The 18,105-nt window shown below is 54.1% G+C and overlaps 5 protein-coding genes across 5 annotated transcripts; 1 reads left to right on the top strand and 4 right to left on the bottom strand.

The window, feature by feature from the left end:
• Nucleotides 1-206: 206 nt before the first annotated feature.
• HER10_EVM0001115 (UBA/TS-N domain-containing protein) lies at nucleotides 207-4,855 on the bottom strand. Its single transcript, XM_035470874.1, has 4 exons — nucleotides 4,466-4,855; nucleotides 4,231-4,382; nucleotides 581-4,165; nucleotides 207-510 (listed from the first exon to the last, which is right to left on the bottom strand). The coding sequence occupies exons 1-4, from the start codon at nucleotides 4,488-4,490 to the stop codon at nucleotides 481-483; spliced, it is 3,792 nt and encodes a 1,263-aa protein (XP_035328843.1). The 5' UTR covers nucleotides 4,491-4,855; the 3' UTR covers nucleotides 207-480.
• Nucleotides 4,856-5,336: 481 nt separating this feature from the next.
• Nucleotides 5,337-7,769, bottom strand: HER10_EVM0009458 (tubulin alpha-B chain). Its single transcript, XM_035478944.1, has 7 exons — nucleotides 7,407-7,769; nucleotides 7,211-7,251; nucleotides 7,046-7,072; nucleotides 6,907-6,982; nucleotides 6,304-6,834; nucleotides 5,807-6,230; nucleotides 5,337-5,748 (listed from the first exon to the last, which is right to left on the bottom strand). Exons 1-7 carry the CDS (start codon nucleotides 7,429-7,431, stop codon nucleotides 5,520-5,522), a joined length of 1,353 nt encoding a protein of 450 aa, XP_035329864.1. The 5' UTR covers nucleotides 7,432-7,769; the 3' UTR covers nucleotides 5,337-5,519.
• A 1,394-nt stretch (nucleotides 7,770-9,163) lies between these two features.
• HER10_EVM0005398 (uncharacterized protein) lies at nucleotides 9,164-9,939 on the top strand (the record flags this gene model as incomplete). Its single annotated transcript, XM_035475018.1, has 2 exons — nucleotides 9,164-9,457; nucleotides 9,514-9,939. 2 exons carry the CDS (start codon nucleotides 9,164-9,166, stop codon nucleotides 9,937-9,939), a joined length of 720 nt encoding a protein of 239 aa, XP_035329347.1.
• A 355-nt stretch (nucleotides 9,940-10,294) lies between these two features.
• On the bottom strand, nucleotides 10,295-11,691 carry HER10_EVM0010600 (WW domain-containing protein; the record flags this gene model as incomplete). Its single annotated transcript, XM_035480054.1, has 3 exons — nucleotides 10,295-10,813; nucleotides 10,869-11,222; nucleotides 11,338-11,691. 3 exons carry the CDS (start codon nucleotides 11,689-11,691, stop codon nucleotides 10,295-10,297), a joined length of 1,227 nt encoding a protein of 408 aa, XP_035330010.1.
• Nucleotides 11,692-13,483: 1,792 nt separating this feature from the next.
• On the bottom strand, nucleotides 13,484-15,539 carry HER10_EVM0013284 (WD domain-containing protein). Its single transcript, XM_035482647.1, has one exon. It carries the CDS (start codon nucleotides 14,997-14,999, stop codon nucleotides 13,629-13,631), a length of 1,371 nt encoding a protein of 456 aa, XP_035330308.1. The 5' UTR covers nucleotides 15,000-15,539; the 3' UTR covers nucleotides 13,484-13,628.
• Nucleotides 15,540-18,105: the final 2,566 nt, after the last annotated feature.

Below are 18,105 nucleotides of genomic sequence, written 5' to 3'. Positions count from 1 at the left end.
AATATTCACGTTCCGTAATGGGAACAATGCTACTATCTGAAGTTCATGTGCAGCATACAAGAATAGCATGTTGCCACCAAAACAAGTATTCAGTCACAGCGCTCGCAGCCATTACCTAGTCCAATCTTGTCATTGGCTCTACTTGAGCACCCAACGAACTACGCAGGGAGACAGTGAGCAAGGAAACATCACATCAGAAAAGGGTTGTGACATTGCTATGCTAGTATTGAATCGACATGTACATCCTACATACACATTAATCACCGGAGGCCCACCACAATCCAAGGGAAGATTGAGCGGCCTGACGTAACGGGGTTTGGGATTGGGGGGATTTCCGAATAACTTCCAAACACATTCAGGTATCTCCAGGCTAAGCGGGGAAAATGGAACGCTTGCAATCATGGGGGTACATGCCCCTTTGCCTCCTATAATGAAATAAAACTGCGTTTCTGTTCTCGTCTTAATTGTGTTCTGCTATCTTCACGACTGGCTTGCGAGGTAGTTGGCAGCCTGTTAACAGAGTTAGTCACATACGCAAGGGGTGACGCATGCGATCCTCAAAGGAAATCGATCCACTTACCCTTTCCAAGTTGTAGTCGTACTTTTCCAAAGCGAGAATGGAGTCCTCTCTCGAATAGCCCATGCTGGTGAGGTTCTTTAAAATCGGGTCGTCATGCTCGCCGGTGTGCGTCAGGGCTCTACCAGGGGTTGGTCGAGTATCCTCTGCGGGAGGAGCAGGAGCAGGAGCAGGAACAGGAGCACTTGCTGTAGGGTTTGCATTGGCGTCACTGGGTGAGTCGAGACTGGCAAAGATGGCATCCCAGTCCTGTGCATCCGGAGCCGCTGCTGAGCTCTTCGACGCCGCACCAGCAATCTCGCCAGCGGCCGGGTTTGGTGATACTGATCCAAAGTCATAGCTGCTTTCTTGTCCAAAGGCAGTAGACTCTGTCTTGGCTTGGCTGGGTGGCGGGCTGCTGTCGAAGACTGGGTTGAAATCATCCAAGCCAGACCTAGAAATCGTCTGGAAGTCATCATCGGCAGAACCCTCTTTAGCATCTTCTAGACCCTCGAACTCGTCATCAAGATCGTCAAAGGAAGACTGGGCCTTGGGCTCCGGATGTTGCGTAGTCGTGGGCGCTGGGGTAATGCTAGCCTCCGATGTCTCCGGAATAGTAGGTGCTGCTGTAGCAGTAGCAGTAGTAGCGTTGTGGATAGACGTAGGGGAGACCGAATCCTCTGTCGCAGGAGCAGCCGCAGCCACCGGAACAGTCGGGGAAGCGGCATCCTTGGGCTCCATGGGAGGTTCAGCCTTCTTCGCTTGAGGAGACGCCGGGGCGAAGTCATCATCAAAGCCGCCCCCTTCGCTGGCAGTATCCGAATCGTCGTCATCGTCGTCGCGGTCAAGCTCGGAGATGGGTGGGAATTCAGAATCAAAAGCTGAGAAGGGTTTGGCTGTGTCAGCACCCGACTTGTCAGAGTTATTGTGCGCGCTGGTGAAGCTTGCAAATGCATCATCGAAATCAGCCTTGGCGTCGTTCGGGCCCATCGCAGCAAATGGGTCAGAATCCGCCGCAGCGCTGCCTGTCGCAGCCGCAGCCGCACCCGCAACCACGCCTGCAGCCACACCCGCGGCTGCAGCTCCAGTGCTCGAAGGCTTCGCATCACCTTGAGCAGCTGACTCATGGAAGCTCGCAGTTGAAGTAGATGCCGTGCTCTGACCCGTAGCCGTAGGCTCCAAGGGGAAGGCTCCAGGCAGGGAGGCTGGCTGGGGAGTCTCGACCTCGCCCTCGGCTCGAGAAGCAGGCGGCGAGACAGCTCGAGAAGAGCTCAGAGACTCGTTTGCGTCAGCAAACGGCAGGAAGCTCGAACTGATTTGTCTAGACTGCGGGGGGGCAGGAGGCTCAGCTGCGAGAGTAGCCTGCCTGCTGATACTGGGAGGCATGGAGACAGGAGGTGTCGAAAACGAGCCCAAGCTAGCGGTCGACGCACCTGTGTGTTGCGGGTTGAAGGAGGTAGCTGGCGGCGGGGTGCTGGCAGTGCCGACAGGGGGAAACGCTGGCCCAAAGACATCGTCAAAGGACTTGTCACCACTCGAAGGCTTGGCAGGCGGCGGCGAAGTGAAAGTACCCATGATATCAGTGCTTCCCGTTCTCTTAAAGAAGGGATTGTTTCCACTGGCAGTCGAGGGCGTTGGGCTGGCTACTTGAGCCGACGACGCTACAGGAGAACTTGTGTTCACCTGGCGAGACAGCTCCTCGTTGCTCTTATGAAGATCAGTGATCTCACTTTGTTGCTTGTCACGCTCACCCTCGTTAGTTGTCAACTGCTTCTTGTTGATAGCAACGAGTCCCTTTTGCTGTCGCGCCTCGGACTTGAGCTTCTCGATCTGGGGCTTCAGCTGTGCGATTTCTGCATTGAGGTTGCGGATTTTCTCCTTCAGATTGGCGTTCTCCTGCTGGTCAGCTTGCAGTGCTGCATACACTTGCTGGTGCTGCGTCTGCAGGTCTCGGTAGGTGCCGTCCAGCGTCATGCATTCGCCTTGTAGCTTCTTCGTCTCGTTTCTTGAGGTATTGAGCTGCACCTGCAGAGATTCGACATCTTTAGCTTCCTTCTCATACATGGTACGGAGTTGGGCGAGGCGGTGCTCAAAGTTCTTCTTTTGGGAGTTGGCCTGGTTCAGTTCATTCTGCGTCGTGGTGCGTTGGCCCTGAACTTCCTGCATTTGCTTGGACAGAGACCCGACCTGGTTCGACAGGTTCGCAAGCTCGGCCGTCTCGTTTGTCAACTTTTTGCTGACCTCAGGGTCACCGTCTCCCAAGAGATCTTCAGATGCTGAGGGAGCAGGAGGCCGGCCGGAGTTAGAATCTCCAGTGTTGTGAACTGTAAGTCCACGGCCGAAAGAGGATGAGGGCACGAATGGCTTGAACTGATTGCCGGTAGGCGATGGCCGAATAGGGGACGATGGTGCTAGAACAGCGGAGCCAGAGCCGAACGGATCGTTCGCATTCGAGCCACCGGTAGACAGGGCAACTTGAGCAGGAGCGGGTGCTGGAGGCGTATCAAGGCCAAATAAGTCATCAAGAGCAGACTTCGGGGCGGGAGCGGGAGCCGGAACTGGGGCCTGGGCTTGGGGTGGAGGAGGAGCATCAAAGGGAGATCCTGAGGTCTGAGGGCGGGCCTGCGTTCGCAGGCTCGGCGGGATGAGGTTTGGTGGGAGTGATGCCGGAAGGGAAACAGTGCCATCGCGTCTAGTTCGCTGCTGACGGATCAAATACATGGCAACAGCAAAAGTGTCTCTGTTCAAACGCCCCTCGGAGTTGATGTCCGCGAGATCCCAAATTTGGGCCAAAGCGTCCTCGGGGAGGTTCGATTGACTGAGAAAAGGAACAGCCTCCTCGCCTGTGATAAACCCTTTTTGAGTCTTGTCCAGGTCGTTGTAGAGGACGTCGAAGCGCTGTTTGTCGTCAGGAGTGACTAGCCAGTCGCTAGCAGGAGCACCAGTCGTCTGCGCGGTAATGGGCGGGCGACCAAGAGGACTGCCAGCACGATACTGGGCTGTGCCGCTGAGTTGTCTGGGAATTGCGGAGATAGGCCCAGTTGTAGTGGGTGATTGCCTGGGAGCGGGAGGTCCGCGTCGAGTTGCGGCCTCGTAGAGAGGTGCTGGGAGGATATTGGGCAAGCCCCTGAGAGCACCAGTCTTCATTGATGTGAGCAGGTGCATGGCAATAACGAACTCGGTCAGAACCAATGCTCCGCGCTGTTCAGTGTCGGCCAATTGCCAGATTCTGCCCAGCACTTCAGTCGGTAGGCCTGATTTCTCAAAGATGGACTTGGCCGCATCGCCGGGCAGAAGATTTCCGGCTTGCAGCGGTTGACGCTCGAATAATCCAGAGTATTGATTGACCTTCTCAGGTGTAAGAGGAGGAATTCTGATGGATCCGCCGCCAGTGCCTTGAGCTTGTAGAGCGGCAGCGGGCGGGGGCGTAGGAGACGCGAGACCTGCTGGAGGAGGCATGCCATCGAAGCGCGGCAAAGGTCCTGGTTGGAGGGCTATCTCGGTCGTTGGCTCACGTCCAGCTTGGCAGTGGCCGATGAGTCTCAGCACCAGCCCGAAGCCTGCTGGGGTCAAAAACCCCCGGTTCTCCTTGTCTGCAATTTGCCATATCTGCAGTCTTTGGCGTCAGCTATCGTCGTCGTTTCTCGGGTGTTGGCACCGGGTTGTCTCCTTACCTCTCCCAGTACCCTTGAATCGAGTCGAGTCTTTTCAAAAAACTTGACAGCGGTCTCGCCAGTGACAACTCCTACGCTTTCGGTATCGGCCTGGCGGAACAATTGGCCATAGAGACGTTTCTCTTCGGGGGTCAGGTTCAGGTTCGGCGCGGCTATGAGACACGGCTGTCGTCAGTACGCTGGCTCTTCTCTATTCAGGCTGGCGCGCAAGCGGAATAGGAAATTGCGCGCTCACCAGCATCAACGCCCTCGGCAGACATCTTGAAATATCAGGGCTCCTTTCGGTAGAAGCTACGAGTGTTGCGCGGCTTGAGGTGGCCCAGATCTAGGTGATTGGCGGGAAGGCTGGTCGGTTGTCGTCAAGTTGGATGCGGTTTCCGGGGGGTTGGGGGCTCGATCGACTCCGGTTCTATCAACGGGGAAATAGCACGTTAGAAACCACACAAACGCGCTGACAAGAAAAATTAGGAATGGGTTGGAGTCACCTTATGGCCAGATGCTGTGCCCGGTTCTGATATCTCAGAGAGAGATGTAACAGGACGTATCTCGTGTTTGGACGTTGGATCCTCCCAACGTAATTAGGTAGGTGAGGTAGCGAACAGCAAGCAGGAGGTCGATTGTGGACGGCTGGGGGGACTGTTGGTCTCCGCTGGCAGGTCGTCAGGCTGGCTAAGGTGATTCGCAAGCCAAGCCACACGCTTAGGTACCTCTGCCTTGAAGAAGTACGTACTTTAGCTCCCGTCTGTGTCGACCTGCACCGATGCGCCCCATTTTAAAGCTCGGACACGCTTCCCACTGCACCCCCATCCGCATTTGACACATCCGACTCCTCCGCGCCATGCTTCCGGTACCATTGCATCCCGTCTGCTTCCATCCTACCTTACCCGGCGTATCGAGGATGATTGTGATTGTGTAATGTAATGATTTCACCTCACAAGCCTTCAGAAATAGAGCCTCCAATGATGGAAGTATTCTACGAGAAGATTCGCATAACAATATGTAGTCGTCGACCTGAGTGAAACGCGGTACAAGGGAAGGTACTGGAGGTAGCTGTATGCAGGCGATAATACGTAGCACTACATAATTCGAAGCATTGAGGTGATTCATCCCCGTGGTATTAAAGTCGGCTATTCTTTTCTCACTCTAACAACTGAAGTAAACACGCCTTTGGCTCCGTAGGACGACAGCATCATTGCAAACATCCATGACACCAAAGCCTACGCCCCATAAAGAATCGGGGTTGTTGCTGCGCAACTTGATCCGCATCCAATCACCAGGATATACACATCTTAGTACTCAGCCTCAAGACCCTCCTCACCCTCGAGGGAGTCGGCAGCAACCTCCTCGTAATCGCGCTCCAGAGCAGCGAGATCCTCACGAGCCTCGGAGAACTCACCCTCCTCCATACCCTCACCAACATACCAGTGAACGAAGGCACGCTTGGAGTACATGAGATCGAACTTGGTTGAAAGAGCGGACCAGGCTTCGGCAATGGCAGTGGTGTTGGAAAGCATGCACCTGGGATGACTGTCAGCGACATACATTCTCACTCTTGAGCGATCCTAGCAGAACTTACACAGCACGGCTGACCTTGGCGAGGTCACCGTTGGGCACCATCTGGGGAGCCTGGTAGCAAATACCAAGCTTGAAGCCAGTAGGGCACCAATCGACGAATTGGATGGTGCGCTTGGTCTTAAGAGTGGCAACAGCGGCGTGGGCATCGTTGGGAACGACGTCACCGCGGTACAGCAAGCAAGTAGCCATGTACTTGCCGTGGCGGGGGTCACACTTGACCATCTGGTTGTTGGGCTCGAAGCAAGACATGGTCATCTCTTGGACCGAGTTAGCCTCGTGGGCGGCCTTAGCGGCCGAGATCATGGGCGCGTAGGCGACCAGAGGGAAGTGGATGCGAGGGTAGGGGACCAAGTTGGTCTGGAACTCGTTCAGGTCGACATTGAGGGAGCCGTCGAAGCGGAGGGAGGCGGTGATGGAGGAAACGACTGCAGAACACTCGTCAGTATTCTACGTTTCTGACAGGACGCGTTTAGTTATTCTTGTTCTTGTAAAACTTACCTTGCGCGATGAGACGGTTGAGGTTCTCGTAGTTAGGGCGCTCAAGGCCCAGGTTGCGACGGCAGATGTCGTAAATGGCCTCGTTGTCGACCATGAAGGAGCAGTCAGAGTGCTCGAGGGTAGTGTGGGTGGTGAGGATAGAGTTGTACGGCTCAACAACAGAGGTGGCGGTCTGAGGGGCGGGATAGACACAGAACTCGAGCTTGCTCTTCTTTCCGTAGTCGACAGAGAGACGCTCCATAAGGAGAGCGCCGAACCCAGAGCCGGTACCACCACCGAATGAGTGGAAGACGAGGAAGCCCTGAAGACCAACACAGTTGTCGGCAACACGGCGGACCTTGTCGAGAACCTGGTCAATGAGCTCCTTGCCAACGGTGTAGTGGCCACGAGCGTAGTTGTTGGAGGCATCCTCCTTGCCAGTGATCATGTGCTCGGGGTGGAAGAGACCGCGGTAGGGGCCAGTGCGGACCTCGTCGACGACATTGGGCTCAAGATCGCAGTAGATGGCACGGGGGACATACTTGCCCTGGCCTAGACACATTCCGTTTGGTCAGTACAGTACTCAATAAATGACGCGGAAGTTTTGTCAGATCAAGATCGTACCAGTCTCGGAGAAGAAGGTGCTGAAGCCATGGTCGGGGTCGGCAGCCTTGCGCTCCTCGGTCAAGTATCCATCGGGCTGGTGAGAGTTGCACGTTAGCATGCTAAACGGAATGAAAACGAAGACGTGTTGGAAGCTTACCTGAATACCGTGCTCGAGGCAGTAAAGCTATAGGACGTTGACGATTAGTTTGTTTCCTTCGAGTTGGCGTTCCCAAATTTATTGTCTTCGAGTATCGCTTTGACAAGTCGTTTTCAACAGTCGATTCGGCGATATGGGGGTATCGAACAAAAACGAGAAACATACCTCCCAGCAGGAGTTGGCGATCTGGCAACCGGCCTGACCGACTAAAGGAACAAGTTAGCAAGTGTTCAAAGGCAAAAGATCAAATAGCCGTTATGGTAGGCGATTGCGGCATGCGCATCTGGTAGCTGGAGGTGAGGATGCGGTGAGGGCGGACGCGTGGGGTCGGGGGATCAAAACAAAAGTCGGATCTGCTTACCGTTGATGCTGATGACCTCACGCATATTGACGGCAAATTGTATGAGGTTAAAGACAAGCGACTGAAAGAGGAGAGCAAAGAAGCAGGGCTCGAGGAGGTGAGAAGCAAGCAAAAAATGTCGTCTTTGCAGCTATCACGAGAGGATGTCGGACAGGAGGTTGAAAAGGTTAGGTTAGGCCTGGCAAGTGCAAGGGGAAGGAATAATAGGTGCTGGGCTCGTGCTTGTGGTCTTTTGGGTGGTGCAGTGGACTGCCAACTGATGGTGCTTGCTGGCAGGACCGGGGCGCGGAGACCTTGGGACGTGAGGTGAGGTGGGACGTGGGACGTGGGACCGGGTTCCTCAGGTGGTCGAGAAATCGGGGTGGGGTAGGAAATTTGGTGCGCCAGGGGCCGTGTAGCGAGTCCAGCGAAGTTTTGTTGATATGAACGGGCCCAAAGTGGTAAGCGCGTCTGCCCACGGTCTGTTGTCGTTGGCGATGCCGTCCAATGGCAGGAGCGCACGACGGGAGGCACCGGGGATGTCTTATTGGCCCCCTGAATGGGGGACTCGGCAGGTACAGGGCAACTCTGGGTACGTATATCGGAACCTGGCACGCTGGGAAACATTGGAGAAATCGCTCTGCGGGCTAATCTGCCATTGGCCGGCAAGGTTCACCGCACTTCTACGTAGTAAGGTTCCTCAGGAAAGTTGTGTTAGGTGCTTAAGGTAGGTAGGTCCCTTCCATTCTGTCGTTCCTCGGTTGGAATGACAGCTCGCAGTGCAGGAGGTGAAGGAACTATGTATTTATTTATTACCGTACCTTATAAGAGGTATCACACAGTACAATACAAGAAACCTTCAAGCCGGGTTGATCCAATCTTTCTTTCCAAGACGTGTTCCACGACGGTTAGAAATGGAGACACCGGCCAGGCCTTCCTGCATTCATGTATGGGTACCTAAGCTCTTGGGCAACTGAAAATCGAACAGTTGTTGAAGAAAAAGTCTCGAGACATTCATTTTGCGAAACACGGAATTGAATCTATGCAGACGAGGGTATACGCTAGATGGGGATAATTTTCTTCTATTTGGCTCTGACAAGGCCTTCAACAGCCTTCCAGCATCAGAAACAAGCTCAATCAAATGACGGCCGTTGGCTAACCCCAAACACAAGAGTCACTTCATACGGAGCCCGCATCCATACCCAAGGTCCATACCTACCCAAGTGAAAGTCGATTAGTAAGGCGGGTTCAGCACCTCACCAGGCTCCAGGAATCCTCGATCGCCGAGTGGAAACAGGACCCATCGGCGAACCGCGGTGGCGGTAATAATGCAGCAGCCTGGCGTTGTGTCAAAATGGAATTCGATAAAGACGTTTACTGTTTCATGTGGAGGTAAAGTCGGAGCCTAAGATCTAAGACAGGAGAAGGCAGAAGAGAGAGGTAGAAAGGGGCCAAAAGCCACCTTGAGAGAAGATTGCTAGCAGCCTGCAGAGCAACAGTTACAAGTAGGTGCTATGGTAGGGGTTGAAGAATGACAGTCCAATCCTCTCAAGCGCCCCGTCCCCTCACCCTGCATCCCTGTCTCACACTCGTCTGGCCGAGTAATCCCTACCTATCAAACAGCTTCACTCAACTACATCGCTGATCACCATATTGTCCACCACCGCCACACCTCATCACAACAAAAGTAGTCCAGGCAGCCGGTTAACTCCTCAAGGCTTCCGAACATCTCACAACCGGAACCTGCTGCCTCATCGATACCTAGCCAACAGACCACTATGCGTCTAGCCTCCGCCGCCGGCCTCGCCCTGGCCTGCTGCCTTGATGTTGTTCGGGCCAATACCGAAAAGGTCATCTTTCTCGGCCCTGAGACGGTCAATGTTCCGACCACGCCACCAACAATTCAGGACCTCCGTTTAGACGTCCTCACGCCCGATGAGTGGTCCAAACGGGTTCAAATGCCAGCGTCATTTCCAACCTCGGACTCTCCACTGGGCACGACATCCTGGCTGCTGCTCACAAACTTGACCCAAGGCCAGCGTTATGAACTTCGAGTTTGTTGGTCGGCCACTGTACGTTATTTGGTGAACCCTGTTACTATCTGGAACTGAATTCTCATTATATACAGCAACCCACTGCATTCGCACTCGATGTCTTTGAGCTGCCCGCTGTATGGGATACTCCGGAGCTCATTTCATCATTGGCAACTTATGCATTCTCGCGTCAGTCTGATCAGGACGATGCCAACGAGCACCAAGCTTCGCAGAGCAGAGGACGGGAGCAAGAAAGTTCGCTGTTGTTTCTCCGGGTTTCGGCCTCGGCGGACTATTTCACAGACAACGACACACTCATGGCCAAAGTCGAGCCCGTCAGCGTTGACCTGATCCTCGACCCGTTCTTGTTCAACGCTTTGCCACGGTCCTTGATGCCTACCGTCGCTTACATCGTACTCGTGGCGCTTTCAGCTTGGTTCTTATCTAACCGCATTCTCGCTTGGATTCAACCAGTACTCGCCGATGAAGACCGGTCCACGGAAACGAAGAAGAGGCTCTGAGCACGTAATCAATGCAACGCGTCGCCTTCTCCATGCATTCATCTCTTGCTCAAAATGAAAGGACCTCTAACGACAGGAATTCCATTGGGTACAAAAAAGCCCCCGCGTCTTGCTTCAAATAATATCCAAGGCTCGTCGCACATCTCCCATCATCAAGCAGCAAGAATTGAGGGAGAGGACAAAGTCCGCTCTGCCCGCCAAATTGGCATTCCCCTGCGTCATTCTTGAGCATATCTTACTAGGGAAAACGAACGGCTAGGTGCAACAATCCATGTATACTGTTGACGTCGAAAGCCGCACCAAGTCTCACTCAGCTACGGGAGCACTCTTTGAATATACGCCTCTTCACAGACATCTAGTAGTGATTGCCATAGCTAGGTTGTTGAGAAGGCTGGCCGCCGTACGAAGGTTGGCTGGGATAGCCCCCTCCAGTCTGAGGGCCCTGAGGACCATTGCTATAGGTGGCGGGGTTATATCCTCCGTATTGTTGTTGTTGCTGGTTGTGCTGCTGGTTTGGCTGGGCGCCATAGCTGGGCTGCTGACCATACGAAGGGGCACCGCTGGAGGGGGGAGGTGGGTAGGACTGAGCATGGGACTGTTGAGACGGCGCGCCGTAGGAGTTGTTGTGATGAGATTGTCCTTGGTTTGGCGGAGGGGGGTATTGATTAGGAGGTGGAGCATATGACTGCTGCGAATGGTTCTGGCCCTGGTTCGGCGCAGGAGAGTGGTATGAACCCCCCGCTGGAGTAGATGAGTGCTGGTTATGCGAGGAGGAACCAGGTGGCTGGTAAGAAGTAGGAGGAGCCTGGCCGGTGTAGCCACCGCCTCCGCTGCCACCAGAAGCATTGTTGGAGTACCCGAAATCGTTGTTGCCCTAGATGCTCAAGTCAGTCATGCGCCTGGCAACTAGAGTGTACTCTCTGACATACACCGTGGCTCTGCTTGTTTCCGCCAAACATGGTGGCAACGCCACCCATTAGAGATCCAGCCAGACCACCTTGTTGTTGATGACTCGATGACTGGCCGCCGTGGTAGTTTTGTGACTGGCCCTGCTGAGACTGCTTTCCGCTCGAGAGCAGGCTTGAAGCTAGAGAGCTGCCAATCTTGCCCAGTGAACTCTTGCCGCCCCCGCTGCTACTCCCGTGACTGTTACCGTGCCCACCGATACCGTTCATCAATTGACTGGCAATGCCACCGAAGGGGCTTGAGCTGCTTTGGTTGCCGGAAGAGGAGCCGTGATTCGAGTTCTTGCCGCTGCCAAGAAGCGCATTCATGGCCATGCTCTGGGGAGGGACCCAAGTCAGTAATCGTATTCGAACACAAAACAGGAATCAAGCAGCGGGCGGGAAACGCGCGAATAGGGTATATGGAGAGGGGAAAGGGTCGCATGACACGTACGCCGAGTCCGCGATCGCCTGTCTGACCGTCGATGCCCCTCGTACTGGTAGTGTCGGGAGGCATGGAGGGGTTGACGGGTTCGAGGGTGCCATCGGCATGCTTCACCGTCTGGCTGCCGTCGGGATGGGTGATGACCTCGGGTTGAGGAACACCATAGGGGTGATCGGAAGGTTGAGCAGGTGTCGCGCCGGTGGGCGCGGCATCAGTCGGGGTCTCCCATTGCGAGACACCCGTGGAGAGCTGCACGAAGTAGTACTTCTTGCTCGCACCATCCCACTGGGCAATCCAGCCAGCAGGAAGATGGGGCGGGGCATACGTGGGGCCTTCAGCGCCCGGTGAAGTTGGCCCTGCCATAGGAGAGAGTACAGAGGTCGTCGTCGAGTCGGTATGGGCGCAAAAGAGAGCCAGAGGGCGGCGGATATGATGCTACGGCTGGAGGGGATCGCCAACAATGGACGTGTGGTGTTGACGGAGACGAAAAGTGGCGGGGAAGGACGACAGTGCGGTAAGGTATTGATGAATCCAAGGTAGGTAAGTAAAGGTCTGGATGGATACCGTACGTCTGCGGGTAGGTGGTGGGCGTATCGGCACTAATACAGGTGGGTGGCCCCAGGGTACAGGCAGTGCAGACAGACTGGATCACAGCCCAGAGCAGATGGCAACCCGGGTTTAGGAGCTCAGGGTTTTATAAGGTAGAGTTCCGTTGCCAAATGGGACTGAAAGAGGGGGCCCATACATCCATTGCTGCTGCTGCGCTCTGACTGACTATTTACCCATTTCCCACAAAGAAGCCCGGGCGATATGTTCAGCCACCACATGGACTGACACAGGCACAGACAAGACTCGAGTCTGTCGAGAGAGGGCAAGAGCACGGCAGCTGCTTCAGGGCTGGCTTGGCCAGGGTAGATGGCTACCTTATCTTAATGGAAAGTGGGTAAGATGCCTTTGGTGACTGGTTTGCGGTAAACATTGAGAGGATGTGGTAAGAGTAACCCGCAAGATGTCCAAGATGACGGCAAGGAACTTGTGCCTACCTACCTACCTACCTCACGAATAGAACCAAAAATACCTTGCCTACCATGTCGTCAAGTTTGAACAGACTTCTATCTTCAGTGTGCAACAAGGTAGCCAAGCGCCAGACCTGACCAACATTTGGCGACGAAAGGGCACTGCCAGAAGTTGGACAATTATAACTGGAATGAACTGCCCAGGTTCTCTCTGGTTGGGTGCTTGTGTTGGGCGCCGGTGGAGTCGGGTTTGGCTGGGGCGTGGCAAAGCGACTGCGATTGCGACCATTTACGACCCGGCACCTCATATTCTATTACCTACCTACCTAGGTAGGTAGTTTCCTCTCCGCGTACCTTGGATACCCAAGGGTATCGGTGTTCACGATGGACGTGAAAGAGCCCGAGGAACACGGTAAGTATTTCACAGCCCACTCCGTACCTTACAAGATATTGCTGGATTGCGCTTTCCTGACAGCCAGACACAGCCTCAACAGAGTTGCTGAACGTCGCTGCTCAGCCTATCTACCTTCATCTAGGATGTATCTGACCAAGCCACAGTCCACGCATCTGCGGTGAGATGCTTAGGTACCGAGGTGGGCGGCCTCTGAAGCTTGGTTCTCGTTGCAGCTGCCCACCTAAGGTACGCAGTAAGGTAGCCCTGGCAGTTCGAGTCCAGGCCAGGTCTGTGATCTACCAGCCACATATGGCCCCCACTGGGAGTGGCTGAGGCTGTAGACCGAGGAAACCCCGGCCATCAACATCGTACTATGGAACTCGACTCTATAGAGGTCGAAGCACCTTTGTGGTATCAAGGAAGAGTCACATTCAATAACAAACTATCCGTAGTGAAAAAAAACACAAACACAGAGATAGGTCACATTCGGTCAAGAAACAATGAATGCAGGTCTGCAAATCCCCGCAAGATCATCCCTCTTAATGGCTATGATGTGGGCTAACTGGGTCTCATTGCTTGGGGTCTCGATTGGTGCTAAAAATGAAGACGTTAGAATGAGTGAACAATGCAGCAGCACAAGTCTGAATACATTAAATTTAAAGTGGTGATGTATTGTCGTTCGTTGCCTAAGACGTCGTTCAAGTCATCGAGCACCGCTAATTCAAAAGCTCTTGGGTGTCATCGCCCCTGTATCAACTTCGCCCAAGAGGCTTGGTGGGGAGTCGGATGGATTCTCGATACCCAGGTCCTTCCAGATGTAGATGCGGGCAAGTATCGTACATATGCTTTCAATATGCACAAAAGGGCAAATCTACCTGCCCCGGCGTCATCTATGATATAATTACTTGCCAAGGCTTTACCAATCCCTCGTCTCCGGTGGTGACCAACATCTCTTCGCTCCCCTTCCTCTCCGTACCTGCGTCATATCGTTTGCACCATGTAATGTGGTTGATCTCGTACGGGCCGTGGGCGTTGGGCACCTCTGCTGCAACGCGCCACTTGCTTGATCCCACAGGTACATCATCCGGCTTTCCGCCCTCGGTGGCCTCGTCTGTCTCCATCGGTACGACATCCCCGGCACCATTCACCTTGCCTTCCTCAGTCTCGTCCTCCTGGTACACCACGATGATGCTGTCGCTCCCCGTACTGGCCACCAGCCCCGTCGTCGCACTCCAAGTCGCCGAGTAGATATCGCGCGTGTGTGCCTTGGGCAGGATCGCCGTGCACACCCATTCTTCGCGCAACGATCTCCGCATTGTATTGGGAATACCTCCCAGCCCACCGCCGAAGCCTCCGCGGCCACCCGCCTCGTTCTCCTCGTCCTCAACTTGCAGCGTCCATATCCGTATTGTTTGGTCGGCCGAGTAACTGAGCAATCTTGGGAAGGCGCCGTCTTCTCTCGGTTTCTCCTCCCATTGCACACCCCACACGGTGCCCTCGTGGCCCTCCAGCACCGACACGCAGACCCATTCGCCGTCACCGTCTTCGCGCCATATGCGCACAGTGTTATCGTAGCTGCTGCTTGCGAGGACGTCGGCGCTGTACCTCCTCCGCGAGTTGCGTCCCGGCACGTCAGGGCACCACGCGATACCCTTCATGTCACCGTTGTGCTCATTCAGCACGGCGACCGTCTCCCACTCGTCATCCCCTTCGGTGGCGCCCACGTCCTCCCATATCCATACCGTTTGGTCTCTACTGCACGTGGCGAGATATGCGCCGGATGGCGCAAAGGAGACGCCCTTGATCTCTGAGTCGTGGCCCTCGAGTACGAGAGTGAACTCCCAGTCCTTCTCGCCATCGCTATCCGCATCGTTGAGGGAGCGGCGTGCCGCCTTGCTCAGGTCGATCTCGAGGGGTTCTGCGGCGTTGACGCCGTCGCCAGAAAACGGGAGTTCGCCGTCCCAGCGCCAAAGTCCAGCGGTGGAATCAAAACTACCGGTGACGAGGCATAGCTGGTGAGGAGGGAGATTGGGTTTCCAAGCTACCGAACGTATGGAGCGGGTGTGGCCACCAGTCAGGGTACTGTGGGAGGAAAGAGACGAAAGCGAGAATATCTTGACTGATTTGGAATATGCCGTGGCGATGAGTGGAAGCGTAGGGTGAGGTACGGAGCACCAGGCACGCTCGTAAAGATCGGGTGTGAAGGGCGTGAGAGGGAGGACCTGGACCGCCGTTTTCGGCGCCTCTACCAAGGGACTCATTTTGATGGCGGGGTTGCTGTGAAAGGGAGGTCTTGGTGATGGTTAGAGAGTAGGTGCTCCAGATCCAATTCATAAATGGAAAAAATGCTGGGTTTCGAAAGAGAGCGTCAGGATACTGTGATAGACCGGCACATCGAGATACCGCCTATCTGGGGGTGCAATTCCTCAAGAAGGCCGTTGAGTGTGGGCAAAGTACCTATGGGAATGATTTGTTACGATGCACGATTATCAACCACTATCAGTCAGGTAGGTAGAGAGATACCTTAGGTATGGACCTGATGCTGAGTGATGCAATCAATGCCCCTCCACACCCCGGCGGATTTTTTTTCGCAGTGAATGACAGGCAGTGAGTGGGGGGAATATGCCCCGCGTTGCTTGGGTCCGTCAAGTCAAGCCCGCCCAGGCGACAGATGTTCGGGCAATCGTTGTTCCTACCGGTACCCCACTGTGCTCGGACCCGGACTTCGGCCCCATCTTTCGAGCCCACGTCCGTGCATCCCGGGAAGTTTCCGTCATTCTACCGTGACCCTCTACCGCTCCATGACTCTGGGGATGGAATTAAGTCCGCTGATAGCTTCTTGACCCATTCGTCGCCCAACTCCTCACGGCAGTCACTCTCTTTGCCACTCTCAGCGCTTCCAAGCCAAGGTAGCTTAGACATTAGCTACCAACCCGAAGCGCCCTTCTTCATCGGACCAACCAATCTCAATAGCTTTGTTGTAGGATGTCACAGACAGATAATACTGAGACTAGTAGCACACAGAGAACGATAGATGAGCCATGTCAGGCAATCAGTCCGACTACCTTTAGCTATTCTTCTTTCTGCAGAGTAACGAATAAGTCCCACATGTCACGTCAAGACGGGTAAGAAATAAGCTTCTGCGTATTGTACAAACAGAATCTCGAAGTTCTCACGGTTGCCAAGCAGCGATACTCACTTTGAAATACCTTTTGAGGACGATCATCAAGCCAAGATTCTGCTGCTTGTTTCCGTCCTTCTCCAGTCTGTTGTAGAAGGAAAGAAAAGACTAGAGGGGACATCCAGCTTTATGGAGACTTTGGAAGGTACCTCGTGGAGTGCACACATGTCTCAAAGCTCGGCTCTCAACACCTAGTATAGGTAGCCTCACAAGCGACTCAGGACGCCCACCGTTGGACTACATGAGTCATGGTGGGTTGTACATTTTCCTAGCAGCGCAAGACAATCAGTCGATCTCTATTGTTCGATACGTCAAAGAGAAGCGGCCCGTTACACTGACAAAGACATCGATTCCCTAGTCCTGGAGTTTGACGTGTGGACCGATCAAATATCAGGTCATGTAAAGAGACTAGGTAGCGAGCTAGACTTCAGCCAGCCAGACGCCAGAAAAGATGGCATCCAGATTGTAAACGGAAAAAGGAACCCGAGCCCTACCTACTTCATTCCCCGTCAGACGTACAGAACCGGCGCACTGACTTGTCCGTGTTGCTCTCTCTGGTCAGCTGTCGTCCGGTGTGGTGAAAGGGGCACACTCCAACTTGGACTCGTCCGACTGGCGATCGTTGAGACGGCCGCGGCATCCGGCGCTATTCAGAATTCTACGCGCCCCCCATCGACTGATGTCAGCAGTACCAGCTTCGCACCATCTTGTCACTAGCTCAGGGGACAGACTCTCGGACGAACATAATCTTTCTTGAAGAATCGGATCCGATGGCTGGCGGACGACTACATTGCCTCTGAAGCGCTCCGAAAATCAATCGCTCGCGTGCTTCACGCCTCCAGTTCGCCAATCTCCAGATCTGGTTGGTTATCGTTCCAATCCAACGAGATAGCACTTGCCATGGTGAGAACCTTTCAACTCGAAGAGGCTAGAAGGGAAAGCCTCGTACACAAGCAACACCAACAAAGGTCTGCCCTTGCCCGTTCTGTCAGCTCCCCTCAGATCTAGCGCAATCAGATTAGGAAGGGCCGTGCAGAGACATTCCAAAACGTTGACGGTCGATAGGCTCCCTCAGGGCCCAGAGAGCATACCGGTCAACTAATCACGACAACCACATGGCAAAAGGGGGGCCGTACTATCATGTTTTAGCTAGTCTCCGGGCTTAATGGCGTATGTTCACCGGTTGATTAACCGAGGAAAGTAGGTAAGCAGATCCTGACACCTTTGTGATTGTGGAGTTCGGCCACCGCGAAGAACAATCCAACCTGTTGCTAACGTGGAAGACCAGTCGCTTCCGGAATGGCCGCAACATAGATGCGTCAGAACCGAGCGCAGGATGAGTAGGTAGGTATCCACGAATACTTTGAGCGCAGTACCTATTTGGTTGGTGATCGCTCCTGTTGGAAACATCGATCGGCATCTTGTAAGTAGGGGTGAATAAGCGAGGTCAATGTGGCAGATGGAGAACCGACAGACAGACATGGAGAACTTCAAAACTTGGAAGAGTGATGCAAGGGGGCCCTAACGAGAAGTATGCGGCCTGCCGCCCAGTATGCTGGTAATACTACCTTTCGCTCAGCTGCAGCTGAACCGCCAACCAAGACATTGGAATCATCGTGCCTTTTTAGTCAATTCTGTACGTCGTCACGTCGTGTCATCCGTCGTAGCTTTTTCTTTTCTCTTTCTCCCTACGTCTTCCTTAGCTCCGGCTACGTGTCGGCCACTGGGGCCAAAGAGAATCACTGGCTAGGATTCCAGTAGCCCGTGTAATGTCATTGAAACAAAGACCAAGGTTCGGCGAGACCTGGACGATGGATGTCTGAGCGGCGAGAGTCTCCTTATGGGTGGTCAAAGTTGGGATGAACTGCTGCGTCTGATGATGCTCTCAAGAAGGGTCGTTGACGGCAGATTTTCTGCGTCCAGGGGACCATTTCACCTCGATCGTCAGCGCGAGTGATTTAGGTAGGCCCTACTCTGTACAAGAGAGAGAATGAGGCCACTTCGAGTCAAGTATCCGTACCTAGTAGGATTTTGACTCGCAGGGATGTTGAGCGGAGCGACGGATTCGGACATCCTATTTCATCTCAGCAAGCGTAGTTCTCTAGATTCTAGCCAATTATTTCTCATGGACTCCCGCTCCCTTACCTCTGCCCTTCCGAAGTTCTGGTGTTTCCCCAGAACTAGGG

The sequence above is a fragment of the Colletotrichum scovillei genome, assembly GCF_011075155.1.
Source record: "Colletotrichum scovillei strain TJNH1 chromosome Unknown Contig00009, whole genome shotgun sequence".
In the NCBI taxonomy this organism is placed as follows: Eukaryota; Fungi; Ascomycota; class Sordariomycetes; order Glomerellales; family Glomerellaceae; genus Colletotrichum; species Colletotrichum scovillei.
Note: the sequence above shows the minus strand (reverse complement) of the source record. Positions and strands in the feature narration are given on the sequence as shown.

Bases quoted from the DNA above. Each gene is read 5' to 3' on its own strand.
- HER10_EVM0009458 (XM_035478944.1), bottom strand. From the start codon at position 7,431: ATGCGTGAGGTCATCAGCATCAACG. The intron at 6,835-6,906 runs GTACGATCTTGA...GAATGTGTCTAG, and splicing joins CACCTTCTTCTCCGAGACTG to GCCAGGGCAAGTATGTCCCC. The intron at 6,231-6,303 runs GTAAGTTTTACA...AGTGTTCTGCAG, and splicing joins CAACCGTCTCATCGCGCAAG to TCGTTTCCTCCATCACCGCC.
- HER10_EVM0001115 (XM_035470874.1), bottom strand. From the start codon at position 4,490: ATGTCTGCCGAGGGCGTTGATGCTG. The intron at 4,383-4,465 runs GTGAGCGCGCAA...CGTGTCTCATAG, and splicing joins TGCCGAGGGCGTTGATGCTG to CCGCGCCGAACCTGAACCTG. The intron at 4,166-4,230 runs GTAAGGAGACAA...CAAAGACTGCAG, and splicing joins ATTCAAGGGTACTGGGAGAG to ATATGGCAAATTGCAGACAA.
- HER10_EVM0013284 (XM_035482647.1), bottom strand. From the start codon at position 14,999: ATGAGTCCCTTGGTAGAGGCGCCGAAAACGGCGGTCCAGGTCCTCCCT.